The 13,439-nt window shown below is 28.2% G+C and overlaps 2 protein-coding genes across 2 annotated transcripts; one reads left to right on the forward strand and one right to left on the reverse strand.

Moving 5' to 3' along the window:
• Window positions 1-577: 577 nt before the first annotated feature.
• On the forward strand, window positions 578-5,010 carry LOC113382485 (the record flags this gene model as incomplete). The annotated part of the gene is made up of 4 exons (XM_026620832.1): window positions 578-757; window positions 2,926-3,073; window positions 3,155-3,592; window positions 4,869-5,010. Coding segments are annotated over 4 exons (908 nt in total), but the record flags the coding sequence as incomplete, so codon positions are not given.
• A 1,227-nt stretch (window positions 5,011-6,237) lies between these two features.
• LOC113382484 (alpha-amylase 1-like) lies at window positions 6,238-12,857 on the reverse strand. Its single transcript, XM_026620831.1, has 11 exons — window positions 12,837-12,857; window positions 11,263-11,487; window positions 10,009-10,154; window positions 9,453-9,556; window positions 9,184-9,364; window positions 8,973-9,103; window positions 8,576-8,763; window positions 8,213-8,407; window positions 7,656-7,859; window positions 6,891-7,052; window positions 6,238-6,287 (listed from the first exon to the last, which is right to left on the reverse strand). The coding sequence occupies exons 2-11, from the start codon at window positions 11,446-11,448 to the stop codon at window positions 6,258-6,260; spliced, it is 1,527 nt and encodes a 508-aa protein (XP_026476616.1). The 5' UTR covers window positions 11,449-11,487; window positions 12,837-12,857; the 3' UTR covers window positions 6,238-6,257.
• Between the last annotated feature and the right edge of the window lie 582 nt (window positions 12,858-13,439).

A 13,439-nucleotide genomic window follows, 5' to 3' on the forward strand; every position in this document is an offset into this window, starting at 1 on the left:
GGGTATGTGGTATATGTTTGACATTTTTAGGCAGTTAAGTATTAAGCAGAGAAATTGATTGGAATGTTTGTTATTTTTCTAATTTTGCGATTTGACCCCCAATTTTGACTTTAGATTCGTGTGCAGTGGTAAAAAATACATTAGAAAACATATGCTGCATACCTAATGCAGGCAACTTTTTTATTTTGTGGTCGGTGTAATCATTTTCATGACAACAATTCATAAATCTCTTAAAGTTCTGATCGATGTTTAAAAAATTAATAATAAAAAATGTATGCAAAGAAATCTTGAAATGATTAAAGTGCTGTTGAAATAAAATATCAGGAAAATTAAGTATTTCTTGTATTTTGTCTTATTATTTCATATCCTTATAGCTTATAGTTTGCTTTCTAGATTATTTTTTGAAAAAATATTTGGACGTGAAATTAATTCATTCGCGAATTCAGCAGAATGATAGGGTTTCTAACAAAATATTTTTCTCTTATCTTCAAACATGAACTCAAAAACCTTAGTAAATTTGTAATTTAAAAATTCTAAAATCCTTAAGCTGTTCTATAATGTTCTTTCTTGTCCACAGATTTCACACAGTTACGATCTCTGCGACGTTTGGACGTGAGTTACAATGGCATAAAGTGCCTGCCTCCGAGTGTCGGTGAGCTTCGAAACTTGGAAGAACTTTCCGTCGACAGCAATCCACTGTTCGAATTGCCACCTTCCGTGTTTTCCTTACCACGTCTGAGGGAATTGAGCGCAAATTGTAAGTCAAACTTTACTTTAAACTGAACTTTAGATATCCTAAGGCATTAATTAACATGGTCACTTAACGAATTAAATTTGGATTATCGGACCTCTTGATAATTGATAACATCATAGATTAGATAGATTACTGATTTTAGAAAATATAAATTTAGTCACATAGTATATAGAAATTTAGTCAGTAACCGATAATTCTGATTTTGTAATGTACTCATGATGTGTTTATTGTTGTCCAGTCTTTAGTGGAAAATAATGTTACCACCGCGGCTATTTCTGGATACATTCAAGTGTCTTAAGAATAATTTTATCAGCTGGAACAAGTTTTAACTTCCCGAAGGAGAAGTTTATGTTTTCATCAAAAAATGCGATTCGCTAATTTTATATTTTCTCGACGTTTCAAGCCTTTCTGAATCGAATGAGACTAAATTTGGAAAAAATATGTGTGTGTGTGTGTAAAATATATGTGAATTTGTAAATTCAAAAACCGTTCGATAGATATTAGTTGGGAATCGATCTGATTAGTTTTTGGTGTCAAAAATTTTTTTTCCTCGATTTTTATAATTTTTTTTTATTGTAGATACCATAGTCTTATAGATCATACTGAAATATTACGGCCCTACGACAATTCGAAAATTCGTCAAAGTTTGCAAAATTTAGTATCGTTTTTCTGAAGTTTGTCAAAATTAGAACTTTCATCGACGTTTTCTCAAAAACGCCTGAACCGATTTCATAAATTTAAAAGTCATTTGATGTATCTTAATGAGAGCTATAGTTTGTCAGTTTTGTGAGACGATCTGCCGAGCCGTTTCTTTGTAATTTGAAAAAAAAGTGTTAAACTTTTCGTTTTTTTTATAAATTGGACCGTACAATACTCATTATGGCATAATTATGGTAATATGTATATTCTTTACTAGTTAGTGGTAAAACATCAAAGATGAGTTTTGGCTTCAAAGTGAACTTGCTAAAACTTAATATTTTTGTATAATTGATCAAATCCATAAAATTGGATTTCTCTCTTCAATGCTGATAAAATAGATTTTTTTTAAAAAAAGTTAATATTTTAAATTTATAAAATTTTAAATAATAAAAATTATCTAGTAACTGATAATTAGATCTGATTTGGTTATTATTATGCGGTCTTTATTTACAAATTATTAGTTACCATCGGCAATTTCTGGATACTCCAAGTGTTGTAAGAAGAAATATACCAAGAGGTTGTCTTTTGGGATAATTTCGATCCCCTTCTTTTTTTTTGATAAATTGGTACAATACTCACATTATGGTATTGAAAATATATTATGCTAGTTAGTGGGTGACACAAGCAAGATGAATTTCGATGCCTAAGTGAACTAGCCAAAATCTAATGTCTTTCTAATTGATCATCCCAATAAAAACGGATTTATCTTTTTAATAGCAATAAAAAAGATTGCTCCTTAAATTTAACAATGTTGAAGTTTTACATATGAAGAACTCAATAATATGAAGATAGAAATACGCTCAAGTCTGCCAATACAATCTCTTATATACCCATATATAAGTTATTTAGTATAATAAGAGCCTGCAATAGCTATTTAGCTTGAAATCAGTAAGAAATTAGCACAACATTTTCAAGATTCTAATGAAGAAATTGATTTTTTTACTTGACCGATGACTCGAACATGACTAACAGTTTTTGTATAACATTTTTAAATCTTTGACTCTTTATTTAGCTCTAAAGCTATTTTTAATTAGCTTTACTGTTTATAAGATTTCAAAAAAGTTTGGTATTTGAAGAAAAAGACCTTTCAGTAAAATATTTAAAATAATTTAGTTAATGATCAATATAATGTAAAACAAATTGTTATTTGATAATTAACAAAATGAATGAATGAAATAAATTAACATGTTTTCAACCAGCATTGTTATTCGAATTCTTGTTTTTATATACATGCTAAACCAATCGTGATACAATTGATTATTTTGAAAAGTTTCATATTACTTATTGAGTTTATTAAACTCCAGGTTTTTATTAGGTTTGTGATGACTATCATTATAACTATTTAAGTAATAGACAATATGTTAAATGTTATCTATAAGAATTTGATAGTGAATTTTTTGGAAAGTGCATAAATATGAAGTTAGTGCAACTAGTATATATGAGAAATAATTAATTAATTTGGACATTAACAGGTTGTGATTTGCGCTGCTTACCAGCATTACCATTGGCCGCTGATCCTCTGCCTAATATTATTTTCAAGCTGAACCCTGCCCTGAAACATGTACCCTTGACTCTTGAACCTCTATTTGATATCAATCCACATATCAGCACACGATTTTGGTAATTGGAAATATATAATCAATTATATTTGTATTACCTTCACTGGTACGTCAATCTGATGCATTTTCAAATTGATTTCAGGACATACGATTCGACAGAATTTTTCCATCCAGGACAAATCCATGTAAAAGTAGTCAATACTGAAAATTTACCAGAAATCGATGTTTATTTATATTCGGGTATCAAACATGTTTCACAATATTTTGCTCCAAAAATGCCAACATTGTTCGAATTGGCCTTGCGGAAAACACATGCTATTTTGAGCAAAACCTCTTTCTTTCTGGATGAGAATGAAAACTGTGATGATGAAGATTATAATGAATTTTATGATAGTGATTATGATGGGGAGGGTCATTATTATGTGAACGGAAAAAGTTTTATAAAAATGACTCATGAAGTAATGCATGTTGAGGAACTACCTCTCCATCTGAGTTCTCAGTTAAAAGAAGGGCCGAATGCCGTTTGCCACAACTGCAAAATTGGATTGTTTGAGTATGGAGTGCTCTGCTTTTTAAACAGGTATGATAATGAGAAATTTTAACATAGGAGGGAGGTGCTTGCAAGTGAGTAACTTTAGGGATAAGCAAATGACCGTTTTAAAGTACTGACAAGTTCATTAAATTTTGAATATATGCCAAATTTTATAGGGTAGAGCGGGGCTTAAAGGTCCGCAGGTAAATAGGTCTACCACCGATTTTTCAAAAACATGTGAAATGAGAAATTTTTAACAACAATATTTGAAAGTAGAGGGCAAAAGATGTATAATCTGTCATGACATTGATTCATACGACGTTGCTATCAGGAGATATAACGGTAATGCTTGGAAATCCTTAGCAAGAGTAAATTCTTCGGTTGTTAGATTTTATAAACCCACTATATAAGAGCTTAATCATGAGCGCAGGAATAAAAAGGACCAACTAATTCTTTATCCTGGAAAAGGTGTAAACTATAAAAAATAGTAAATAAAAAAGCAATTTTATAAGAGAAACTATTTAGATAATTATTCCAACTCTGCTGATGAACATTTCTGATGAAATACTAGATCTAAGTCTGTAAAAAATTAACCAATGAAATTTATATTATTTGGATTGCTTGAATAATGTAGCTATTATTTCGTAAAATTCTTTTAGAATTATAAATTAAATATGGACCGGCTGCCCCCTGGCCATCCTATTTTACTCTGCCTATGGGGTGAAAAATATCAGGTGACAAATTTTTGAAAAACAGGAAAAACACATTTTTGCAATGATGAATTTGTTAAGATTTTTTGCTGAACCTCTGAACAGTCAGATAGTTGTTTGTTTGATTTGTGTTATTTGTTATAATACAATTGGTTTGGTTTTCACAATATAATTGCTCAAAGTCAAATTAGACTTTGTGCCTTGTTCTACCCTATGTAAAGAATGAAACAAGACATATTTTAATTTAACTACATAATCATAGGGTTTTATAAGAATTGGAGCTTGTTATCTGAACAAATTTAATAAACAAAACAATGTATCTGTAAATACTTTTTGGTTTTCTCAAGTATACTTAAGACTTAAAAAAGATATTACTTAAAAAATAATCGAGTTTTAAGACGTATGCACATGATGATTTGCACATATTGATGCCAAATATCATAGACTACTGTGGAGAAAATTTATTATATAAATAAATAATTTATACTATAAATACTTTCAAATAATTCCGGATTATTATTTATTCACTGCACACCTCTCTCTTATTGTTTTTGATTAGAATAAGGAAAGATGTATGTAATGTGGTCGAAAAAAATAATATATTTTTATTTTAGGCCCGTCAAAAGATTATTCGGCGATTCATACTTATTATGTAGTGCAATGTTTTGCGGAAGTAAATGCACGAGAATTTGGCTAGCAAATCATCCTAATGTAACTTTCATCCCTTGGAAACTAATTCCTAATCCTATATCATGATAATATATATATATATATATATATATATATATATATATATATATATATTTAACTACTACCCACCTATCTAGTTTTATCTGTGATAAGAAATAACTATATTTTTAAGCAATTTTAAGACTATTTTTTTAATTTGTTGACTTATCATATTTTGTAAAAAAAATTTATACATTTTTCAAAAAAATATTTTTAATGATTACAGTATTATAGCTTAAATTGCAACAATTTTAGTTGTATAAGTTTAGTCATTTTTTGCCAAAATGTATTGTACTTCATGACTGGGGTAAGACTGGATACGGTTGTGCCACTTTTCTTTGAGCAGTCATTTTTTTTCTTGTATTGAATTTTGCTTTCCCTTTGTTTTTCATATCTTGTCTTACAATTAATTAGGTTAGATTTTTCCTTATCTGTTTAATCTTCATTCGAAAAGCACAACGTACCTTTTAAAACCTTTTTAGAAACAAATCATCGTTATAACTATGCTAAATTGCTGGTAATTATCTACTGATGTTTAATTTACAGAAAAATAACAAACAAGTGATTTATCCCTATACAAGAATTATTAAATTATTATTCAACAAAAACTTTTTTGGCCCTTTAAAAAAAATCTAGTCTATAGATCTTGTTAATTTAGAGCGCTGACTCAATGCAATAATGGAAACTTGCTCGAACAAACATACTTCATCTATCTCTCTTTGGACCCTATGTCAAAATCAGTATTTTAGCTCTTATGGTGACTGTTAATACCCTGGCACAACTATACCAAGTCTCCCCTACCCAAATTTAATATGAAATATGTATTATTTCATTCATTAGATGAAGCATTTATAGTAGATATCTTGCTCCAGAGATTTGACTACGAGATTTTTAACTTTTATTTTTAATTCAAGTTTTATTAGTTACTATTGTTGGAGCTAGAATTCTTGCAGATTCTACAATTTTGAATGAACTGCTATTACTTATATGATAACTTATGAACTACATGATGTATATCCATAACTAAGATTACTGTTTTTAATTGAAGTCGAGTTTAAATGAAGATAGTAAAGATTGCATACATTCCGTTTGCGCAAATCGTGAATAAGTCAAATGAAATATACCACGTATTAAAAATCTAATGAGAAAAATATTCTTTATTGACCACAACCATACAATATTACTAACCACATGATAACCAATGTCATTGACTTGACTTTTCATCAAAATCATCAAATCATTTTTATTGATTAAGTCCTCTTTTTCAAACTCGACTACATTTTGGACTTTAGGCTGAGAAGAGACTGAAATATTGCAATATTTAGAATTAGTTAAGTATTGTTAATTATAATTTAGTAATAATTAATATAAAATATAGTATATTATTTTTGTTATATATAAGCGTATATTATACATTTGTTTGCTTAAATTTATGCAAAGTATCGTACTAAATTAATATTTAATTTGTTATACCAGAAAGTTTTTATGAATCATTTTATATAGAAACAATCTTCATTTAGAACATATAGGTTTTTTAAGAAATTACGAAGGTATTAAGAAATCATTCATCTGTGTGGTTATATGACTTGTACTATTAAATATAACGTTGCTAAATAATTAACAAAGATTAGTGATTATTAAATAATTGCGTCTACTAAGAGCATTAAAAATTACAAAAAAAAAACAAAATCAAAATTTAATTTCAATATCCAATAACCGTACGTTTATCGTCTACTTAAAATTTTACTAACGAGTAGATTAAGTCAATAATGTTAGAAGTATCTAATTATTATGATTATAATTAATTATGATTATTTTATCATATCTGCTCTTTGATTAAAAAGATAAGTTGTTTTGAATTACTATATTCGCGCTAAAAAAATAAAATATCTGAAATTGAAATTTACCTGTTTTCCTATATGTATAGCTAGAACCCCATCGTCTTCCGAATGTAAAATCTCGACATAAGCTTTTCCATCAGGTGATACTTCTACAGTTTTACCAGAACACCTGCCATTTTCCGCTTTTCCAGATATTACATCGCAATATCTTCCGGCAGGCAAACAAGTCTAGAATTATTATCAATTAATTATTTAATAAACCAATACAACAATTAAATGCAAATAATAGTATAAAAAATATTTTCTCTATCTACCACTTTTTTCAATATTTTCCACAATTAAAACGTGTTATCTTTTATTTACTCGTCAACAATTATTTTGCAAAGTCTTTAGAAGTAATGTTCTGGTTATCGAACACGATTGATGTTTGAAAAAAATGTTTGTTTAAATTTAAATTTGTACTAATTATTTTGAAAAAATATTTTAATGGGAACATTGGGGGATTTTCCTATTAATTGTTAAATATATCTGCAATGTTATCTTTGGTTAAAAATTGGAAAACGCAGTTAAGACTTTTAAAACTACAATATATATATATATATACTGTTAGGATAAATTACCAATATTTAAAATATTTTTAAATTATTTATGTCACTCATAATGAAAAATAGTCCATTTGTTCATATACAAGATATATTTAACAATTAATAGGAAATTCCGCCGATATTCCCATTGGAAAAATAAAAAAAATAGTACAAATTTAAATTTAATTAAGAATAGCAAAATATAACAACAGTTTCTGTCAAATATGTATATTTGAGTAAAAATTACCTGAAGTGTTTGTTGCAAATTCTGTTGATTTTCATTATTGAAAACTACTAGACCAGCACAACCGCGTGTAAATGCAATCTGGTTTGAACCATTATCCCACCAATATTGAATTTTATTATTTTGGACCACATTTCTAAAAGCCACCATTGAGTAAATTTGTCTCCATCTATGCTCACATATCCATCCGTTGGTACAGGCACCAGTCTAAAAATATTATAATATTATAATTTGAAAATTAATTTTTACTCGTGATATAGTAGAATAAAGAAGCAATATTATGTCAAATGCCTTCAAATTTCGATTTGAGAGAAAATTGACAAAATATTTAAATTACGTTTATTTTAATTTAGTTTATTAGTTCTTCAAAAGCTAATAAATATATTACTAGGTTCTGAATCGTTATGTCTAAGATTTTTTAACTATTGGAGTTCGTTCAAAAGTTGGTCAGCAAATTATGTACTATATGTGAATAACATACTAGATCAAGCTGCAATGCAGGATATATTTTTTATTTTGCAGATTAATAATATTATTGGTCGTTTTATCATAATACTTGCATTTGCATCAAACTGCGGTGACACGATATTTCCAGATTGATCTTGTGGAGGACCTTGGTCACTATTGCTAAAACCAAAGCTTGACATCAGTCTAGGTAGACCATATGGATGAGCCAAAGTAAAGGCAATTGCCATTTTATATTGTTTAGGCTGCTTATGAGTTAATATTTCTGAACCACCACTTCCATGGCCTCGCTGAAAAACAGAAATACTTGTAATACACATTTGGGATAGATATAATGAAATTGCTTCATGAATTTTATTAATTATGAATAACCAATTCGTCATTTGTGAATGCAATTACGCAAGCAACCAACTAGCTATTGGCGATAGATATGATACTGGTTCATATATAAAATTAACCTGGTTATCGTGATTGTCAACAAATACAAGCGCCTTATCATCTGACAGCATACCCCATGCAGGACCCCAGTTGACCAGCCATTTCAAGGCATTGTGACCCCGGAAGGCTCTTCCAATTTCAGCACTGAATTTGAATTCAGTTACTCGTCCTATGTTTGTGTATTCGTTTTTGGATACTGCTTCACCACCTATTTATTGATTAATGACTGTTAGAAATTCCTAGAATTGGCAATTTATAGATAATGGTCTGAATATTTTGGTACTTTACCATATGAAAACTAACATTAAATACCATTTAAAAGATATGAGTTAGGCATTGCGTTGATCAAGTTTTGATTAGGAATATTATATTTGTTTTAAGCTTTTAGCAGAAAAAATGTGCAGAGGATTTTCATACCTAAATCAATAACTTCTTGATAAATGAAAGGTCTTGCCCCATCGTTGAATCTATGAGCAGTATTCAGATTTTTTACAGCATTATATATAAAAGCCAAATCTGAAGGCCACATATGTTTAGCAGCGTCAACCCTATAATTTTTTCATAAGTCTTATAATGGTATTTGTAATTGTCATTTATCAATTTATCAATTGTCATTTATCAATTTTACCGGAATCCAGCCACGCCTAAATCAACCAATTTGTTGAGAAAATCTATAATCTTCTTCCTTGTCCAATCCTTGGATTGATCCAAATCATGCAAACCTACTAATTCGCAGTTTCTAACCTCTTGTGCGTTTGTATAATCAGTAATTGTACATGGTGGGTGGAAATCTCCTGGACCATAAGGCACTAGATAAAAGATTTAAATAAAATCAGATATTGGAAGAAGCGTGATTTTTTATTAACAAATTTATCGATTTGTCTAATAATATTGTACCTTCTGGATATTGGCGCTCTTCTGGTACTGCTGTACCTCCTCCAGTTCCAGTGGCATGGCCATGGTTTCCGCACATGTGATTAATAACCACATCTACATAAATTCTAATAAAAGATTAAGATAAGTTAAATAAGGTAATTAAGGTAAAATTATTTTTATGAATTGTGAAGCTATGGAAGCTAGAAAGTTTAAAACAAAACTTGAACAGAACCAAAATTTGGGCATTTTCTATCTTCAATCCATTTTTTACTGAAAAAATATTTTTGGGATATGTTCTTAATTACTGAATTACTGAACATACAACAAATTTAAAAAATACAGAAGCTAGCGAAAAAAATGTGAATTTAATTTTTTTATAGTGATAATAATAGAACTCAAAACTTTTCTCAGTGTTCTTTAAGCTCTTGCGATGATTTTCAATATTAATTTATTTTATAGGATTTATATATATATGCGACTGCTTAGTATGAATTCCATTTATATAAAATAAAGACAGATAAAAAGTATTACTATAAATATTTTTTTCGTGATTTATTTGTAAATGATCTCCACATACCTTACTCCTACTTGATTACATCGCCTGACCATATCAGCAAAATCTCCTTCATTTCCAGAACGTGTTACTATTTTGTACGAAATTGGCTGATATCGTTCCCACCATGGTCTATTTTCAATAACTATATTTTCGTTAACTGGCGACACCTGCCAAATATAATAGTTATTTTAATTTTCATCAATAGATTTGCAACTGTCCAGTGTAGGAATATTAGCAAATATCATGATTTACTGATGCAAGCTGTATAAAAGATATTATATTAAGGTGACCATAGGTCCTGGTTTGACCGGGACAGTCTCCGATTTTCACCTTGTGTCCCGGGTTTTTTTAAAAGCATTATTTGTATCGGATTTAGATCTTTTGTCTCGGATTGTCCCGGTTTTTCAGAATTTAACAGATCAATTAACAAAAACTATGAAAACAAATAAACAAGTGTTAATTTTCTAAATTATTTATGAATAAAATTGAATAGAATATTATACAAGGCTCAAAAGCGCAAAAAACATATAAATTCATATAAGATATAATATCATAGATAAAAAAGTATTGCATATAATTGAATACTAAAGTTCTTACTAAAAGTCCGCAATTCTTTATTATATACCCTTCGTCCTGGATTAGCATAACTAAAAATTGCCGTCCAGGTTTTGATTTACAAAAAAAATATGGCCACCTTAATTATATTTATAATGAGATGTTGAAAAATCAACTCAATAGACCATTAAATGAATAAATTAGAAGGATATTTTATTGACTATAAATAATTTTTTTTTAATTAATTGACCCTTCTCGAGAACTAAATTCTCGACCTAGATCATTCAGTGGCGATTTTCTATTCAACCTTATTCAGTAGTTTTTGTTAGTTAAAATATATAATTTCCAATCGTATTGGTAGTTTGTTTATTCATATTTTTAGAAAGCATCATCGTAGAATACACTCAAATTCAATCTTGAATATTATATTCGCGGCTCGATTATTTTATGGATGAAACCTATATTGTAATTTAATTGATAAAACCTATAAGTAATCATTTGACTTTGGTCTCAATAAGATAAAAATCTTAGAGATATATATCTTTTTCAATTTCTTATATCGGATAAGATGCCCAGGGCATGAGTACGACTACGAATCCACTGGGATATTATTTGAAACATAACAATATGTGAATATTGTGATAGCACTGATATGTAACTTGATATGTAAGAATTACGAAAATCTAACGTACGATTCCTTAATTTATTACAAATACATACTTGGACACCAGCAAAACCATTAGGTGCCAAAAATCTCTCGCATTCTGCTGCAACATCGCGCCATGTCCATTCGAATAAATGAACGATTCCTGATCGTCCTGGTACATGATGAGCATCAAACTGTGCATTGATCGCATTTTGTTCTAACAAGATTACAAAAGCGATGATATATAACCATTTTAACATATTTGGTTATGTATAATAAAATTCTGAAGTACTTTTCACCTGCAAATGATCCAAAATTAATCAACTTGAGCTTTTATGCAGTTAAGATATATAATATTGTTTATAAAATAGTTAGATGTGAAAAGGGTTCAAATATTTATAAATCTTATTACATTATTTTAATGAATGGTTTTATTAAAATAATAAATTACATAATTTAATATCGAAATATTTGGTATTACGGATGATAAAAAAGATGATAAAAAGATATCAACTGGTCTTAATTACTTTATATTATTAGATCAAAGATGATAAAAAATATATCAACTGCTACATAATTTTAACTCAATTATGTATTTTACATGAATAACACAAGGTTTTGAAAATAAATCAGAAACTATCTTAATTAAATAAACTAATGATGAATGGCATCGCGTTTTAAGGCGAATTGCTGGAACTTCCCGTACCGCAATGAAATATTCGAGGAATATTAAATGTTTTCAATAGATTATTTTTTCAAATACTGTAACTTATATTTGTTTACAGAAAACTAAATAAACAATACATCAATTGAATTTAAAATTAAGGACACAAGTCTAATATTTATAAGAATTATATAAACTGAATTGCAAAGTTAAAATTATTTAGCGAGAAAAAAATTAAAATTCTAATCATTTTTGATATTCAAATTTTTTTTTCAAAACTAACTAATTTTTTGCACGTTTAGCTCGGTATCTCCGAATCTTCTGGACTTGCTTTTGATATAAAAAGCTATAAAGCAGTTTCCTTGAAAATTATGCATATTTAGGAGGTTTAGAGTCGTTTTGAAAATCGAATGCCACATTATCAGGACATTCATATCAAGTTTTCAAACATTTCAATAGTTTCAATATTTCAATAATTTTATAACAATTATTTCCAAAATTTGGAAGACATCAATTTTGTTTCGGGCTTTGCTTTCATTTTTTTGGCATATAATTTGTTACGGCTTCACTTCTCATATCATTATTTTGGAGTACTATATTTTTGTTTGGTGATTAAATTCATTTGAACAGCTTTATTTACATTTGGCGAGTTTTGATAATTTGTCAATAGGCATAATTTCACACACTATTAATACACTTTTATTACTTTAATAATGATTGCAAATTATGAAGCTCAAAACTGTCATTGTAAATACTTCCCACTATGATAAACTCATGGGAAACTCAGTAGAAATTATTTTAAATGGCGTTTATTTATTAGAAATTATTTATAATTCGTCTGTAGATAACTTATAGTTTCAACTAATGATGAATAATATGAATTATGAATAATGACATGATGTGTGTGAATTTATTGCTTAAACAATAAATTTGCAATCCTATGAATTAAAAATTTGATTTTGTTTATAATTTAGATCAACTTACCGCTTACCAAAGTGTTCTGCAACAATTTATGTTTACACACAATATATTTCAAATAATTTATTAGCACTATATCAGTTTAATACGATAATTAAACAGCAAAACACTCATTAAATATAACACATTAATTTGTCGTATGTGTTTTATCGTATGTATAAAAGCCTTGTTTGCGCACAATAGGATATGTAACGTTGTTTTGATATTGTAATCATAATCTTAATGATAAAATATATGAATAATACTCTAAACAAAGATATCATATCAATATCAAGATGAGATAATAAATCAGTATTTCAAAACATTATTATATATTAAGTTATTATAATTTTATCGCTCTATTAGATTAACGAACAATAAAAATAGATGTGTGCAAAAATTATTTGTGTATATGATATATTCATATTTGTAATTTGTACATTGAAAAGACTTTTCATCAATAATTCTCTCACTTGTTTTCTACAAACCTAATTACAAAAATATTAAAAAAAAAAAATTAGTCCAATATTTCATATGATTGTTGTTTAAATTTATTCAGGTCGATAAAATGATTTTTTGTACTTTACTCATTTTTCTTACTTTTTTTCATTCATGAAACATGCTATCCAT

Source organism: Ctenocephalides felis, unplaced genomic scaffold (genome assembly GCF_003426905.1).
Source record: "Ctenocephalides felis isolate EL2017-DRISC unplaced genomic scaffold, ASM342690v1 CF-g0.4_SCAFFOLD_03471, whole genome shotgun sequence".
Taxonomy (NCBI): domain Eukaryota; kingdom Metazoa; phylum Arthropoda; class Insecta; order Siphonaptera; family Pulicidae; genus Ctenocephalides; species Ctenocephalides felis.